Consider the following 19,105-nt stretch of genomic DNA (forward strand, 5'->3'; position numbering starts at 1 on the left):
AGGTATTTTTGTGTTCATGATTTGTTTTTGTTCAGACCTTTTATTTTGCTCTGTGAGCGTTGTTTTTGTCAGTCCTTGTTGTTTTGAATTTAAATAATAAATCAGTGCAGCAGCGCTTTCAACCTGTAGTACCTGTGTGTGAGTCAGTCAGCTTCCTGGTCTGGGTATGTCATCACCAAGCCATCCTGCCACACTGGGATTTGATAATCATTCTTCAAACGACATAAAAATGATTCCTTTGTACAACTCACCTATTTTGTATGGACCATTCTGTTCCCATAGTTTAAAAGCTGGATCTTTTAAGGCTTGGGGTAAATTAGAATTCTGTGTAATTGGTGTGAGAGGGGACAGGTAATCTAAGAATGCCCTTTCCAATATGTGTCCATGCAGGTTGGGCTATCCCCCCAAGCCAGTAATACAGAGGTCTACGTTGTGCTGCCCAGAAGTATAGTTGTAGGTCAGGAAGTCTAAATCTGCCTTCTTCGTATGGCAGGATTAGGGTCATTCTTTTTATTCTGGGAGTCTTATTGTTTCACAAAAAGTTTTCAATTTTAGTTTTGCAATTTTTAAAGAATATTTTGGGGGATTGGCATACGAATAGACTGAAATAAATGATGAATTTGAGGTATCTTCATTTTTATCACATTGAGTCTACCTATCAGTAATGTCCATTAGTGGAATATAGCTTGTAGAGGTTGTTATGGTATCTGTCTATATAAATGCCAAGATATTTAATTCCTTTGGGTTTGATTTTGAATGGGAAGAGTAATTCTAGTTGGGAATAATCTGTGTCTGTTAGGGGAAGGACCTCACTCTTTGACCAGTTTATTTTATATCCTGAAATATTAGGAGAGCGAAAAGGGAATTAGACAAGTAGCAGTAGATAGTAAACTTAATCCAGTCTTTTTTTCAATATGTTAATGCTAAAAGGAAACTGAACGAGGAAGTCAGTAGTTTACGTGACAGGAGTGGTAATTTAGTGACTAAAGACAAACCAAACCACAGATGTACAAGTTTTCTTACAAGTATTTACAAAGGAAGGTTTATAAAATATACCAAAGTTAACAGAATGCACACAAACATCATTAGCAGAGTTTGGTTTAAAAGACAATGAAGTACTAAGGGAGCTAGCAGCACTTAAAATAAAAAAATCCCCAGGGCCTCTGTCTCCCAATGTTATTATTTTAGTTTCCAGTGAGAGAATAGTAGACTTGAGATCATGAATTTGTCTAGAAAGTGTGGCTGAACCGTTGTTTATTTGCTTCCATTCATTCTGCGGCCCTGAATTCTTTCCCTGCTGGATCGTTGAATGTACTTACACTGGTTGTCGCTGGTTCTGAAGAGCGGTTAAAAGTGTTGTCGGGTTCACTTGTTGTAGAGGAAGCCGTTGCTTTTCTACTTTTTCTTTTAGCCCTTCGTTGGGACATTAGATAATGATTCAGTCTGCTTACTGTTATTTTTGTGTTGTAGAAGTGTGTAAAAACTGTTAAAAGATGGGTTGAGAGCAGGAGCTTCCCCTTAGGTGGGCATCACATGACTTTTGTTTTTTTCCTGCTGTCTTAACTTAACCATGCAAATTCCGTAATCCTGTTATTGTTTTGATACAAACACTTCCTAATTTGGTATGTACACGCATACACTGTAGTGAAAGGGCACTGTGGCCATAATTGCCTTGAATAGACATTCATTTTGATGGGCATTGAAGCAATTGAGAAGAGCAGCCACAGCAATTGCTGTATGGCCACCGTTAGTTTCGAGCCCTGCAAGTCCCATGATCTTTTGCTGCAAACACGTATTATTATTCAGTCTTGCGTTAAATAATCACCTTTATTATAATGCAAAATATTACAGATTTCCAAAAACAATGGTTGAAGAAAAATAAAAAGTAGAATAAAAATTGTTGGAGCACAGCCTCATCCTTCTGAGTATTACGACGCTGCCTGCTAAAAAACAAAGAATAAAATAATAAATCTATGTAACGTGTTCAACCCGGGTGAACAAAAAATATTAGGCAGAGGAGCACTATATACCATACTCCTCCCCTCCGGACCAGGCTGGGAGTGAGGTGGTGGTGGCTGGGGAGGAGGTGGTAATTTGAAAGCACAGCAGGACTGTGTTTGCGAAGTAGGTTTATATACTCAATAGGTTGATGGGAACTTGCTTGTATAGTTGACCAATGAATAAATGTGATGTAGTAGGAACTCTATTAATGATACTACAGATTTCCTGATTGAAAATCCTGCAAGCTTTATATTATTATTATTATTATGAATTAGTCATTTAGCAGACACTTTTATCCAAAGCAACTTACAGAAACTAGCAGGTGAACTATGCATCAACAACTGCTGCAGAGGCACTTACAATAGGACCTCGGTTTTACATCTCCTCCGAAGGACAGAATATTATTAGAAGTAATTCTGTGTTTAAAAATGAGGAAGCAGACTTGTCTATTTTAAGCAGTGTTGCTGACATTGCTTAAAGACACTGGATTGGGGGGGTGGGGGGGGGTTCTTGGAAAACACACGATTTCAGATGCACAGAATGACCCAGAAGGGCATGTATTAAAAGTGTGAAGGACAAAGATTTCTCAGTAGAAAAGCTTTTATTTTTTCTTTGAGAAAACCCTGTCCTTTGCACGTTTCCACTGAAAACACCTTGTCCTTCAGTTAAGTAGCACCAGATTCATATCCAAACTAATAATATGTCTTTTTCAAGTCACATAATCTTTTTCAGTATTAGCGAGACTCATCTTTGAGTTTATTATTGAAAGATTTTAAGGAGAAGAATCCATGTTAATGTTACAAAACTAGGAACAAACTTGTTGAGAGTGTGCAAGAGCTGGTTAATTCATATCTGGGTCGTAAACTGCAGCAAGACTAAACGAGGTGCATTATGTTCATATCTTAGCATGCAGGTTTGACGTTTTCCAGTGTGTTTTTCACTACAGGGATGTTTCATTGTTGATTTGCAAGATGTTGCCGAAGTTTTCATGTTTTTTTTTTAATACTACTAAGGTATTATACTGTGTTTTTAGGCTTCAAATGCTGTTATTATGATTAGTATTAATACTACAAAAATGCAACAAAAATAATACAAGAACTAAGACTTTTGATAAGAATCTTTACATCTTTACACCCCAGAAAACATAAAACTGCAACACTAGAGTGATGTAAAATAAATCGGATTGTCTATTTACTAAACAATGTCTTTTATGATATAGCATCAGTGTCGCCACTGATGTCTATGATTATTTTGCACCACAAGTGTTGTATCAACCTACAAGAAAAATAAATATGTTTTATTGCAGCCTTAGGGCACTTTCACACCTAGTTCACTTATAAGTGATTCTAATCGTGGTTCACTTGCAAACATAGGGCCCTTTCATACCTAGTTCATTTATAAGAACATAAGAAACTTTACAAATGAGAGGAGGCCATTCAGCCCATCTTGCTTGTTTGGTTGTTAGTAAATTATTGATCCCAGAATCTCATCAAGCAGCTTCTTGAATGATCCCAGGGTGTCAGCTTCAACAACATTACTGGGGAGTTGGTTCCAGACCCTCACAATTCTCTGTATAAAAGTGCCTCCTATTTTCTGTTCTGAATGCCCCTTTATCTAATCTCCATTTGTGACCCCTGGTTCCGCCCGTGCAAGGCTTGCGATACCAGTACTATGTGGGCTGTTGCATTCCCTATCAATCCCTGTTTATCAGCCTTTCTTGTCTCGATATGATCATATATGTATTATAATGACACATAAATGCAGAAAAAGTGTGTCAAGGTAGAATGACCAATTATGCGAGAGACCAAGCTATTTATATATGTAATGTAAAAATAATAATGTAAAAATAATAATTATAATATATACAGTGCCCTGGCAGAATAAAATGAGCATTGGAAACAATGTTATTCTCTGATGTATTTAGTTTAATAAATATTGTGTATTAAACTCTACTTATTTAGCAATGCTATGTTTTTGAAGTTACTTGAACATTCATTTATGCTAGCGAGTACTATAAAGATTACAGGTAAATTATTTGAGTTAAGACGGGGTGCCAATACTTCAGACTTCAAACACATTCGGTTTGGTTTCTGTTGCATTGTGAATTCGAACGCGATTGCTTTCACACTGGCCAACTTTGAGGGGGAAACGCATTACAGTTCCCCCAGTCAAGGGGGAACTGTAATGCGTTTCTTAAGAACGTCTTCATGAAGGTGCTTGCGAGTGTCTTGTGCTTGTGAGCATCACAGCTGTGTGTTACATTAAAGGGTTACCTGCAGATGTGCCACTTGGTGGCTCTGTGTTGCAATAAAGGGTTACCTGCAGATGTGTCACTTGGTGGCTCCTCCTTTCCCCCATCTTTGGGTGGATTTGCTGTTGCATAGATGTTCTCGGGTGGTTTCTGTAGACTGGTGTATCTAGTGTCCATCTCTGTAGACGGTGCTTCTTGAGAAGACAGAGAACATTTTCTGATGATTTTATTCTGCTATTATCCTTCAACATTGATGTGTAATTTTTGTTGACCTGTTACCATGGTTTCCTTGAATACTATTTAAAAGTTCTCCTGTTATTTACACACTATCACCAGTGAAAGAAAAACAATGTGCTTTTTAAATGATTTTTATTTTCCTTAACTTTAAATACTTTTTTTTAGTACTTCTAACATATTATTTGAAATGGATTTATTTAATATACTAAGAGGACTTCATATGTTCAGGCATGTCATTCGAGTCACAAGGTGCCATATACTGTATAGGCAAATTCCTGTGCACTCTTTTTGTTTAATATTATAACATAGATTCTATTATCCACATAAGAACATAAGAAAGTTTACAAACGAGAGGAGGCCATTCGGCCCATCTTGTTCGTTTGGTTTGTAGTAGCTTGTTGATCCCAGAATCTCATCAAGCAGCTTCTTGAAGGATCACAGGGTGTCAGCTTCAACAACATTACTGGGGAGTTGGTTCCAGACCCTCACAATTCTCTGTGTAAAAAAGTGCCTCCTATTTTCTGTTCTGAATGCCCCTTTATCTAATCTCCATTTGTGACCCCTGGTCCTTGTTTTTTTTTCAGGTCGAAAAAGTCAGCTGGGTCGACATTGTCAATGCCTTTTAGAATTTTGAATGCTTGAATCGGATCACCGCGTAGTCTTCTTTGTTCAAGACTGAATAGATTTAATTATTTTAGCCTGTCTGCATACGACATGCCTTTTAAACCCGGGATAATTCTGGTTGCTCTTCTTTGCACTCTTTCTAGAGCAGCTATATCCTTTTTGTAACAACCAGAACTGAACACAATATTCTAGGTGAGGTCTTACTAATGCATTGTAAAGTTTTGACATTACTTCCCTTGATTTAAATTCAACACTTCTCACAATATATCCGAGCATCTTGTTGGCCTTTTTTATAGCTTCCTCACATTGTCTAGAGGAAGACATTTCTGAGTCAACATACAGTAAACACCTATGCCTTTTTCATAGATTCCTTCTTCAATTTCAGTATCTCCCATATGATATATATAATGCACATTTTTATTGCCTGTGTGCAGTAACTTACATTTTTCTCTATTTATGTATTTATTTAATTATTTTTCTTAGCTGATGCCCTTATCCAGGGCGACTTACAATTGTTACAAGATATCACATTATTTTTACATACAATTACCCATTTATACATTTGGGTTTTTACTGGAGCAATCTAGGTAAAGCACCTTGCTCAAGGGTAAAGCAGCAGTGTCCCCCACCTGGGATTGAACCCACGACCCTCTGGTCAAGAGTCCAGAGCCCTAACCACTACTCCACTGTCATTTGCCATGTGTCTACCCAGTTCTGAATGCTGTCTAGATTATCTGGAATGACCTTTGCTGCTGCAACAGTGTCTGCCACTCCTCCTAATTTTGTGTTGTCTGCAAATTTAACAAGTTTGCTTACTATACCAGAAACGAAATCATTAATGTATATTAGGAATAGCAGAAGACCTAATACTGATCCCTGTGGTACACCACTGGTTACCTCGCTCCATTTTGAGGTTTCTCCTCTAATCAGTACTTTCTGTTTTCTACATATTAACCACTCCCTAATCCATGTGCATGCACTTCCTTGAATCCCTACTGCAAAGAAAATATTTACCATACTATCACCAGTGAAAATATTTGTATTTTCTATTACTTTAAATACTCATTCGCTTTTTTAGTACTTCTAACATTGTTTGAAATTGATTTAATATACTAATTGAAGAGGATTTAATATACAGACAGGCAGGCAGAGAGACAGGCAGGCAGACAGACAGACAGACAGGCAGACAGACAGGTTAGGCAGATGCCATATATTGTATAGATGCCATATATTGTATAGTCAAATTTCTGTGTACTATATTTGTCTTCTAGCACACATCAGTAGATCTGAAGTTATATCAATATCTGTGGTATATGACTGACAAAAACAAGAAAAGGGGAAAAGAAAAGCACACTTAACTCATCTGTTATTAGCAGGCTTGCTGCTAAAAATAGTGGATCACAATATTTATCTCAGAATTACACTTATTTTACCCAACAAAGTAATCAATTCCTGGGAAACGAAGAGGAACTTTGTGAGATCATGAAATAAATGATGAATTTGAGGTATGTTCATTTTTATCACATTGAGTCTACCTATCAGTAATGTCCATCAGTGGAATATAGCTTGTAGAGGTTGTTATGGTATCTGTCTATATAAATGCCAAGATATTTAATTCCTTTGGGTTTGATTTTGAATGGGAAGAGTAATTCTAGTTGGGAATAATCTGTGTCTGTTAGGGGAAGGACCTCACTCTTTGACCAGTTTATTTTATATCCTGAAATATTAGGAGAGCGAAAAGGGAATTAGACAAGTAGCAGTAGATAGTAAACTTAATCCAGTCTTTTTTTCAATATGTTAATGCTAAAAGGAAACTGAACGAGGAAGTCAGTAGTTTACGTGACAGGAGTGGTAATTTAGTGCCTAAAGACAAACCAAACCACAGATGTACAAGTTTTCTTACAAGTATTTACAAAGGAAGGTTTATAAAATATACCAAAGTTAACAGAATGCACACAAACATCATTAGCAGAGTTTGGTTTAAAAGACAATGAAGTACTAAGGGAGCTAGCAGCACTTAAAATAAAAAAATCCCCAGGGCCTCTGTCTCCCAATGTTATTATTTTAGTTTCCAGTGAGAGAATAGTAGACTTGAGATCATGAATTTGTCTAGAAAGTGTGGCTGAACCGTTGTTTATTTGCTTCCATTCATTCTGCGGCCCTGAATTCTTTCCCTGCTGGATCGTTGAATGTACTTACACTGGTTGTCGCTGGTTCTGAAGAGCGGTTAAAAGTGTTGTCGGGTTCACTTGTTGTAGAGGAAGCCGTTGCTTTTCTACTTTTTCTTTTAGCCCTTCGTTGGGACATTAGATAATGATTCAGTCTGCTTACTGTTATTTTTGTGTTGTAGAAGTGTGTAAAAACTGTTAAAAGATGGGTTGAGAGCAGGAGCTTCCCCTTAGGTGGGCATCACATGACTTTTGTTTTTTTCCTGCTGTCTTAACTTAACCATGCAAATTCCGTAATCCTGTTATTGTTTTGATACAAACACTTCCTAATTTGGTATGTACACGCATACACTGTAGTGAAAGGGCACTGTGGCCATAATTGCCTTGAATAGACATTCATTTTGATGGGCATTGAAGCAATTGAGAAGAGCAGCCACAGCAATTGCTGTATGGCCACCGTTAGTTTCGAGCCCTGCAAGTCCCATGATCTTTTGCTGCAAACACGTATTATTATTCAGTCTTGCGTTAAATAATCACCTTTATTATAATGCAAAATATTACAGATTTCCAAAAACAATGGTTGAAGAAAAATAAAAAGTAGAATAAAAATTGTTGGAGCACAGCCTCATCCTTCTGAGTATTACGACGCTGCCTGCTAAAAAACAAAGAATAAAATAATAAATCTATGTAACGTGTTCAACCCGGGTGAACAAAAAATATTAGGCAGAGGAGCACTATATACCATACTCCTCCCCTCCGGACCAGGCTGGGAGTGAGGTGGTGGTGGCTGGGGAGGAGGTGGTAATTTGAAAGCACAGCAGGACTGTGTTTGCGAAGTAGGTTTATATACTCAATAGGTTGATGGGAACTTGCTTGTATAGTTGACCAATGAATAAATGTGATGTAGTAGGAACTCTATTAATGATACTACAGATTTCCTGATTGAAAATCCTGCAAGCTTTATATTATTATTATTATTATGAATTAGTCATTTAGCAGACACTTTTATCCAAAGCAACTTACAGAAACTAGCAGGTGAACTATGCATCAACAACTGCTGCAGAGGCACTTACAATAGGACCTCGGTTTTACATCTCCTCCGAAGGACAGAATATTATTAGAAGTAATTCTGTGTTTAAAAATGAGGAAGCAGACTTGTCTATTTTAAGCAGTGTTGCTGACATTGCTTAAAGACACTGGATTGGGGGGGTGGGGGGGGGTTCTTGGAAAACACACGATTTCAGATGCACAGAATGACCCAGAAGGGCATGTATTAAAAGTGTGAAGGACAAAGATTTCTCAGTAGAAAAGCTTTTATTTTTTCTTTGAGAAAACCCTGTCCTTTGCACGTTTCCACTGAAAACACCTTGTCCTTCAGTTAAGTAGCACCAGATTCATATCCAAACTAATAATATGTCTTTTTCAAGTCACATAATCTTTTTCAGTATTAGCGAGACTCATCTTTGAGTTTATTATTGAAAGATTTTAAGGAGAAGAATCCATGTTAATGTTACAAAACTAGGAACAAACTTGTTGAGAGTGTGCAAGAGCTGGTTAATTCATATCTGGGTCGTAAACTGCAGCAAGACTAAACGAGGTGCATTATGTTCATATCTTAGCATGCAGGTTTGACGTTTTCCAGTGTGTTTTTCACTACAGGGATGTTTCATTGTTGATTTGCAAGATGTTGCCGAAGTTTTCATGTTTTTTTTTTAATACTACTAAGGTATTATACTGTGTTTTTAGGCTTCAAATGCTGTTATTATGATTAGTATTAATACTACAAAAATGCAACAAAAATAATACAAGAACTAAGACTTTTGATAAGAATCTTTACATCTTTACACCCCAGAAAACATAAAACTGCAACACTAGAGTGATGTAAAATAAATCGGATTGTCTATTTACTAAACAATGTCTTTTATGATATAGCATCAGTGTCGCCACTGATGTCTATGATTATTTTGCACCACAAGTGTTGTATCAACCTACAAGAAAAATAAATATGTTTTATTGCAGCCTTAGGGCACTTTCACACCTAGTTCACTTATAAGTGATTCTAATCGTGGTTCACTTGCAAACATAGGGCCCTTTCATACCTAGTTCATTTATAAGAACATAAGAAACTTTACAAATGAGAGGAGGCCATTCAGCCCATCTTGCTTGTTTGGTTGTTAGTAAATTATTGATCCCAGAATCTCATCAAGCAGCTTCTTGAATGATCCCAGGGTGTCAGCTTCAACAACATTACTGGGGAGTTGGTTCCAGACCCTCACAATTCTCTGTATAAAAGTGCCTCCTATTTTCTGTTCTGAATGCCCCTTTATCTAATCTCCATTTGTGACCCCTGGTTCCGCCCGTGCAAGGCTTGCGATACCAGTACTATGTGGGCTGTTGCATTCCCTATCAATCCCTGTTTATCAGCCTTTCTTGTCTCGATATGATCATATATGTATTATAATGACACATAAATGCAGAAAAAGTGTGTCAAGGTAGAATGACCAATTATGCGAGAGACCAAGCTATTTATATATGTAATGTAAAAATAATAATGTAAAAATAATAATTATAATATATACAGTGCCCTGGCAGAATAAAATGAGCATTGGAAACAATGTTATTCTCTGATGTATTTAGTTTAATAAATATTGTGTATTAAACTCTACTTATTTAGCAATGCTATGTTTTTGAAGTTACTTGAACATTCATTTATGCTAGCGAGTACTATAAAGATTACAGGTAAATTATTTGAGTTAAGACGGGGTGCCAATACTTCAGACTTCAAACACATTCGGTTTGGTTTCTGTTGCATTGTGAATTCGAACGCGATTGCTTTCACACTGGCCAACTTTGAGGGGGAAACGCATTACAGTTCCCCCAGTCAAGGGGGAACTGTAATGCGTTTCTTAAGAACGTCTTCATGAAGGTGCTTGCGAGTGTCTTGTGCTTGTGAGCATCACAGCTGTGTGTTACATTAAAGGGTTACCTGCAGATGTGCCACTTGGTGGCTCTGTGTTGCAATAAAGGGTTACCTGCAGATGTGTCACTTGGTGGCTCCTCCTTTCCCCCATCTTTGGGTGGATTTGCTGTTGCATAGATGTTCTCGGGTGGTTTCTGTAGACTGGTGTATCTAGTGTCCATCTCTGTAGACGGTGCTTCTTGAGAAGACAGAGAACATTTTCTGATGATTTTATTCTGCTATTATCCTTCAACATTGATGTGTAATTTTTGTTGACCTGTTACCATGGTTTCCTTGAATACTATTTAAAAGTTCTCCTGTTATTTACACACTATCACCAGTGAAAGAAAAACAATGTGCTTTTTAAATGATTTTTATTTTCCTTAACTTTAAATACTTTTTTTTAGTACTTCTAACATATTATTTGAAATGGATTTATTTAATATACTAAGAGGACTTCATATGTTCAGGCATGTCATTCGAGTCACAAGGTGCCATATACTGTATAGGCAAATTCCTGTGCACTCTTTTTGTTTAATATTATAACATAGATTCTATTATCCACATAAGAACATAAGAAAGTTTACAAACGAGAGGAGGCCATTCGGCCCATCTTGTTCGTTTGGTTTGTAGTAGCTTGTTGAGCCCAGAATCTCATCAAGCAGCTTCTTGAAGGATCACAGGGTGTCAGCTTCAACAACATTACTGGGGAGTTGGTTCCAGACCCTCACAATTCTCTGTGTAAAAAAGTGCCTCCTATTTTCTGTTCTGAATGCCCCTTTATCTAATCTCCATTTGTGACCCCTGGTCCTTGTTTTTTTTTCAGGTCGAAAAAGTCAGCTGGGTCGACATTGTCAATGCCTTTTAGAATTTTGAATGCTTGAATCGGATCACCGCGTAGTCTTCTTTGTTCAAGACTGAATAGATTTAATTATTTTAGCCTGTCTGCATACGACATGCCTTTTAAACCCGGGATAATTCTGGTTGCTCTTCTTTGCACTCTTTCTAGAGCAGCTATATCCTTTTTGTAACAACCAGAACTGAACACAATATTCTAGGTGAGGTCTTACTAATGCATTGTAAAGTTTTGACATTACTTCCCTTGATTTAAATTCAACACTTCTCACAATATATCCGAGCATCTTGTTGGCCTTTTTTATAGCTTCCCCACATTGTCTAGAGGAAGACATTTCTGAGTCAACATACAGTAAACACCTATGCCTTTTTCATAGATTCCTTCTTCAATTTCAGTATCTCCCATATGATATATATAATGCACATTTTTATTGCCTGTGTGCAGTAACTTACATTTTTCTCTATTTATGTATTTATTTAATTATTTTTCTTAGCTGATGCCCTTATCCAGGGCGACTTACAATTGTTACAAGATATCACATTATTTTTACATACAATTACCCATTTATACATTTGGGTTTTTACTGGAGCAATCTAGGTAAAGCACCTTGCTTTACCTTGCAGTGTCCCCCACCTGGGATTGAACCCACGACCCTCTGGTCAAGAGTCCAGAGCCCTAACCACTACTCCACTGTCATTTGCCATGTGTCTACCCAGTTCTGAATGCTGTCTAGATTATCTGGAATGACCTTTGCTGCTGCAACAGTGTCTGCCACTCCTCCTAATTTTGTGTTGTCTGCAAATTTAACAAGTTTGCTTACTATACCAGAAACGAAATCATTAATGTATATTAGGAATAGCAGAAGACCTAATACTGATCCCTGTGGTACACCACTGGTTACCTCGCTCCATTTTGAGGTTTCTCCTCTAATCAGTACTTTCTGTTTTCTACATATTAACCACTCCCTAAGTGCATGCACTTCCTTGAATCCCTACTGCAAAGAAAATATTTACCATACTATCACCAGTGAAAATATTTGTATTTTCTATTACTTTAAATACTCATTCGCTTTTTTAGTACTTCTAACATTGTTTGAAATTGATTTAATATACTAATTGAAGAGGATTTAATATACAGACAGGCAGGCAGAGAGACAGGCAGGCAGACAGACAGACAGACAGGCAGACAGACAGGTTAGGCAGATGCCATATATTGTATAGATGCCATATATTGTATAGTCAAATTTCTGTGTACTATATTTGTCTTCTAGCACACATCAGTAGATCTGAAGATATATCAATATCTGTGGTATATGACTGACAAAAACAAGAAAAGGGGAAAAGAAAAGCACACTTAACTCATCTATTATTAGCAGGCTTGCTGCTAAAAATAGTGGATCACAATATTTATCTCAGAATTACACTTATTTTACCCAACAAAGTAATCAATTCCTGGGAAACGAAGAGGAACTTTGTGAGATCATGAACTATTTGCTGTATATTTTTGACTACTGACCCAAAACGCTGACAAGGTTATCAGGGGGGCACAAGACCTGACTGGTGAATATTTTTTTCTGACTTCTTGGTGATTTTAAAACAAGGTGCATCGTACCAAAGCTTCATCGCCCCTTAGCGCCCAAACCAACATGTGAACGTAGAGACCTGAACGTGACTCGGATGTTGGAAGAGACAGGCCAAGATCCCTGCAAAACAAATTCAGAGAGCTAGGAAGGAAATTAAAAGACAAGACCAAAACTGTGGTATTTTCTGGGATACTGCCGGCGCCTTGCAAAGGACCATATGGACAGCTGGAAATACAAAATCAAAATGCATGGCTGAAATCGTGGTGCACACAGGAAGGCTTCACCTTTCTTGAACATTGGAGCTCAGACGCTGAGCAAAATAATCTGTTATACAATGACATTCGAAATGCGTGTAGAAAATGAGAAGCCATACTAATGGGGGATTTCAACTTCCCCTGTATAAAATGGGAAAACCCAATGGGGGGCACGACGGACGAAATTGAAATGGTGGAAATGACAAATGACTGCTTCCTAACGGAATTTGTCAAGGCACCGACTAGAGGGGAGGCATGCCTTGACTTAGTCTTTTCAAATAATGAAGACAGAATAACTAAAACAGAGGTCAGAGAGCCATTGGCAAACTCAGACCACAACATGGTCTCATTTGAAATATTTTTTAAAACCCCAAAAGTAATGACTAAAGCTAAGGTTTACAATTTTAGAAAAGCAAACTACGAAGGTATGAAACAGAGACTAACAGAAGTAGATTGGAGTAAAATAGAGAAAACATCCACAGAAAAAGGGTGGCTGTTTTTTAAAAATGTAGTACTAGAGGCACAAAACAATTACATCCCAAAAGTAGACAAATCTAAATCTAAAACAAAATGGCCAAAATGGTTTAATAGATCAATTAAAAAAAATATTCAGCGAAAAAAGGCACTTTACAGAGCATTTAAAAGGGACCAAAAACAAAGCACACAGAAAGAGTACTTGGAACTGCAAACACAAGTCAAAAAGGAAGTTAGAAAGGCCAAGAGAGAGATAGAAATCAATATTGCTAAGGGGGCTAAAACCAATTCCAAAATGTTTTTCCAATATTATAACAGCAAGAGAACATTCAAAGAGGAGGTTAAATGTCTAAGAGACACAAATGGCAAAATCATAGATGAAGAAAAAAAAATAGCAAATATATTAAATGATTACTTTTCACAGGTTTTTACAAAGGAGGACACGGACAACATGCCCCACATGTCGACCTGTTCCTACCCAGTTTTAAATAACTTTAGCATAACAGAGGCAGAAGTGTTAAAGGGACTAGGAGCTCTTAAAATAAACAAATCCCCTGGGCCGGATGAGATCCTCCCAATAGTACTCAAAGAAATGAAAGAAGTTATTTACAAACCGCTAACCAAGATCATGCAACAGTCTCTTGACACAGGGGTTGTACCAACAGACTGGAAAATAGCAAATGTAATACCAATCCACAAAAAGGGAGACAAAACCGAACCAGGTAACTACAGACCAATAAGCCTGACTTCTATTATATGTAAACTTATGGAAACTATAATAAGATCCAAAATGGAAAATTACTTATATGGTAACAATATCCTGGGAGACAGCCAGCATGGTTTTAGGAAAGGGAGATCATGTCTAACTAACCTACTTGACTTTTTTGAGGATGCAACATTGAAAATGGATAACTGCAAAGCATACGACATGGTTTATTTAGATTTCCAGAAAGCTTTTGACAAAGTCCCGCATAAAAGATTAATTCTCAAACTGAACGCAGTAGGGATTCAAGGAAATGCATGCACATGGATTAGGGAGTGGTTAACAGGTAGAAAACAGAAAGTACTGATTAGAGGAGAAACCTCGAAATGGAGTGAGGTAACCAGTGGTGTACCACAGGGATCAGTATTAGGTCCTCTGCTATTCCTAATCTACATTAATGATTTAGACTCTGATATAGTAAGCAAGCTCGTTAAATTTGCAGACGACACAAAAATAGGAGGAGTGGCAGACACTGTTGAAGCAGCAAAGGTCATTCAAAATGATCTAGACAGCATTCAAAATTGGGCAGACACATGGCAAATGAAATTTAATAGAGAAAAGTGTAAAGTATTGCATGCGGGCAATAAAAATGTGCATTATAAATATCATATGGGAGATAGTGAAATTGAAGAAGGGAACTATGAAAAAGACCTAGGAGTTTATGTTGACTCAGAAATGTCTTCATCTAGACAATGTGGGGAAGCTATAAAAAAGGCTAACAAGATGCTTGGATATATTGTGAGAAGTGTTGAATTTAAATCAAGGGAAGTAATGTTAAAACTCTACAATGCATTAGTAAGACCTCACCTAGAATATTGTGTTCAGTTCTGGTCACCTCGTTACAAAAAGGATATTGCTGCTCTAGAAAGAGTGCAAAGAAGAGCGACCAGAATTATCCCAGGTTTAAAAGGCATGTCGTATGCAGACAGGCTAAAAGAATTGAATCTATTCAGTCTTGAACAAAGAAGACTACGCGGCGATCTGATTCAAACATTCAAAATCCTAAAAGGTATAGACAATGTCAACCCAGGGGACTTCTTTGACTTGAAAAAAGAAAAAAGGACCAGGGGTCATAAATGGAGATTAGATAAAGGGGCATTGAGAACGAAAATAGGAGGCACTTTTTTACACAGAGAATTGTGAGGGTCTGGAACCAACTCCCCAGTAGTGTTGTTGAGGCTGACGCCCTGGGATCCTTCAAGAAGCTGCTTGATGAGATTCTGGGATCAATAAGCTACTAACAACCAAACGAGCAAGATGGGCTGAATGGCCTCCTCTCGTTTGTAAACTTTCTTATGTTCTTATGTTCTTATGTTATTTGATCTTGCTAGCGATCGGTTGTGTTAACAGTATACAGCAAACAACAGGAAAGAGTGGAGTGTTTTTTAAAACATAAAGTTGAGGATATTGATCCAGATGAAGGAGCAGGTAAAGCCAGGCAAAAAGAACAGGAAATAACAGCCCTCTTACTTGGACTTTACATGTATTGGTTCTGATGAACATCAGCGACCACAATGTGTTGCTTGTGAAAATGTTCTTGCCAATGATAGCATGAAACCTAACAAACTAAAAGTAACGCCATCTGGAGACCAAACATCCTGCCCTCAAAGCCACAAAGTTTATTTGAACAAAAGCTCTTTAACTCAAAGGTCAGAGGAAGTTAATCAAAGAAAGCAGCGCTACACCTGCCAAAGCATTATATGCTGTCTCCTACCAAATAGCAAGAAGTTGGTGAAGATCTTGTCTTGCCAACAGCATCGATAGTATGTGGAAGGAAAGTTGCTGATCAGTTAAGTCTCACTCAACTATCTGACAACATGGTTAGCCATAGACTTGCCGATATGGCAGAAGACATTGAGGAGCAGCTTGTTGGAACAGTGAGGCAAAGCCCCTTTTTCTCACAACAAATCGACCAGAGTACTGACAGCACCAATGCAGCCCCAATAATGGTTTATGCTCAATCAGCTCATCTGAGATTGAAGAGGACTTTTTATTTTGCCGCTCTGCCCTAACAAGAACTACTTTTATATATATCCTTTTTTAAATCATTTTCATAGTAACAAGAGACATATAGCATACATAAGCGCAGCAATAGTAAGACTAAATAAAGGGAAGTGGAAAGGAGAAATAGACAGAAACAGAACAGAAATAATAATTAAATGGTGGAGTCAAGGGAGAGCGTGTCAAAGTAAAAAATGAAGGGCTGCCAACTGTATAAAACTTTTCAGTAGATCCATGCATAAAAGACGGCTGTAAGTGGGTTAGGTTCAATGGGCATTCGACTAAGCTGGGAAAATGTTGTATCATGACATCACCGTGAATCCAAGCCCGCAGAGAAGCAAGGACAACAATATAAAGTTAAACTCTTTAATTAAAAAAAACAAATCTGTACAACATATACATTTAATGTAAAGTTAAATTACCGGGAGCTCAGAGAAATGCGTCTTTATATCTCAAAGCCCCCCCCCCCCCCCCCAAACTACTTCTGAGCAGCTATTTAAAATTTTAGATGGGTACGTGATGAATAAAAACATTGAGTGGAATTGTAGTATTGGGATTTGTACGGATGGGGCAAAAGCCATGAGTCGACGCAAAAGTGGACTTGCAGCTTGCATAGAGGTTGTTGCACCATGCTGTGTTGGTCATCATTGTTGCATTCACAGGGAAGCCCTTGCAGCAAAAGCAATGCCAAAAGAGCTGTCAGATGTGTTAACTGCTGCACGCAAAATAGTACAAAATAGACCACAGAACTCACAACTTTTCTCAGTGCTATGTGACTAAAATGTTTGCACAAGCAGCTTTGGCTTCATACCGAAGTTTGATGGCTGTCACAGGGTAAAGTTTTGGCAAGAGTGCGAACTCAGGGAGGAGTGGCATGTGACCCTGAGCAAGTCACTTAACCTCCTTGTGCTCCGTCTTTCGGGTGAGATGTAATTGTAAGTGACTCACACACCCTAGTCTCTGTACGTCGCCTTGGATAAAGGCGTCTGCTAAATAAACAAATAATAATAATAATAATAATATTATTATTATTTATTTCTTAGCAGACGCCCTTATCCAGGGCGACTTACAATTGTTACAAGATATCACATTATTTTTACATACAATTACATTATTTATACATACAATTACCCATTTATACAGTTGGGTTTTTACTGGAGCAATCTAGGTAAAGTACCTTGCTCAAGGGTACAGCAGCAGTGTCCCCCACCTGGGATTGAACCCACGACCCTCCAAGCAAGAGTCCAGAGCCCTAACCACTACTCCACACTGCTGCCTACTATTATAATAATAATAGTAAAGAGAAATTCAATCTTTAACTGCTTTAATCAGAAAATAGAGTAAATTGGGAAATGACTGCAGCTTAAATTGTAACAGCTGCGTGTCTTTTTCTGGTAACAAGCTGAAACTCAGACCAGCTGATTCAAACTCCATGCCATTCTGAGACAAGGGAGTGGGGCAAAAGCAGACTGAGACAACATCAGGCTCATCCTAGCACTGAGACAAATATGACTCCTTATGTGTATTTATATATTAAGTATTTGAATAGTGGTACTGTGCTATGCTGCTTTCTGTCTTCAGAAAATATGTTATTATATGTTGGCAAAATCATCTTTTTCTAAATACTGTCCTGTTTATTAGAAGGGGGAAGTGCACGTGGGGCATACTTCTCAGAAGGGGGAGCAGCAAAAAAAGTTTGGGAACATCTGTTTTAGAGGAGCATATTTATATTGAGACAAGCACCAATGGAATGAAATTAATGGTTTATTGAATTGACAGATAAGCATGCCTGTAAATTATGTTATTTGAATTTGGCCAATAGCCTTGCCCATTGAGCTCGTTAGCCGCCCCAAGGCTGACAAAACTATAATAAATTGAATATATTAATTTGATTAAACTAATGCCAGTGCATCTCTCATTATAATCATCTCTTATTACAAACCACAAGAAATGCAGTAAACATTCTGAAAAGTTAACATTTTAAAAATACATGTAACACAAATGCTAACACAACAATGACAGATTCTCCTCATTCTTTTAACTAATACATTAGTTAAAAGGGACTCACAGCAGAGAGGGATCTAATTTGGATATAAATTGACAGTTAGGTATGGCATGAACTTGATTCCTATTTATTTGTAAGGAAATATGTTAAATGGCTGTAGCACAAGCTGGCCATATTTCACAAGGGCTTATACAGTAATTGCATATTCTGGTTAAATGCACAAAACCGTCAGGCACACGGGGTGTAATTAACAGGAATCTACTGTGTGTACATTTTCATAAGAAATGTGTGTCACTTTTTAGCAGGAATTTGCAATGATCAGGTATGCAATTCATTGGAATACACTGTACTTGTATAATTCTTAAACCTCTAAATGAAAATAAACTAACATATTGACACACCATGGCTAAATTGTAAAATTGCAAAAAAAAAAAAAAAGCTAGAAAAAAATATTGGCAAATTACCTCCCATACAGAAATAACTTAGATTTTACATATATTGTAAGTAAAGCCCAGTGAAATTTTTCATAAATTTTCGTTTTACTTTTCACAAATTCCATTTTATTTCATTTTATTAAGATAAACATTTGTAAAATAACTCAAATAGATGTATATAAATAAAAACAAAGTATACATTATGTTTGAACTAAATACATATTTTTTATTAAACATTATCTGATATATATATATATATATATATATATATATATATATAATTATAACAGTGTAATATGACCGTTATAGGTAAGAGCGACTGGCAGAGCCTTGTTTAAACTCCATTTTGAGGGGTATGTATTCTCGTCTGTTTCAAAACAGATCGGGACAGCCTTCCAGTGAAAAAAAAAAAGAATTATTATACACAAAAAACAATGTAGTACTTTTTGTATAAACCTACCAATTAAAAAATGTCATTCTACGTTTGCTTTATAAT

General features: G+C 37.2%; 1 protein-coding gene across 6 annotated transcripts in view; it reads right to left on the minus strand.

Moving 5' to 3' along the window:
* LOC117432348 (C-type lectin domain family 7 member A-like) overlaps positions 1–19,105 on the minus strand; it is a 79,043-nt gene that overhangs the window by 54,319 nt on the left and 5,619 nt on the right. For 3 of the 6 annotated variants that reach the window (XM_034054130.3, XM_034054129.3, XM_034054125.3), the window contains exons 2-3: positions 10,314–10,439; positions 4,321–4,446 (exon numbers count right to left, since the gene is read on the minus strand). In XM_034054130.3, the coding sequence (XP_033910021.2) occupies positions 4,321–4,446; positions 10,314–10,439 (252 nt within the window). The remainder of the gene's footprint in view (positions 1–4,320; positions 4,447–10,313; positions 10,440–19,105) is intronic. The other 3 variants (XM_034905044.2, XM_059002224.1, XM_034054128.3) reach the window with 2 other exon arrangements.

Source organism: Acipenser ruthenus, chromosome 27 (assembly GCF_902713425.1).
Source record: "Acipenser ruthenus chromosome 27, fAciRut3.2 maternal haplotype, whole genome shotgun sequence".
Taxonomy (NCBI): domain Eukaryota; kingdom Metazoa; phylum Chordata; class Actinopteri; order Acipenseriformes; family Acipenseridae; genus Acipenser; species Acipenser ruthenus.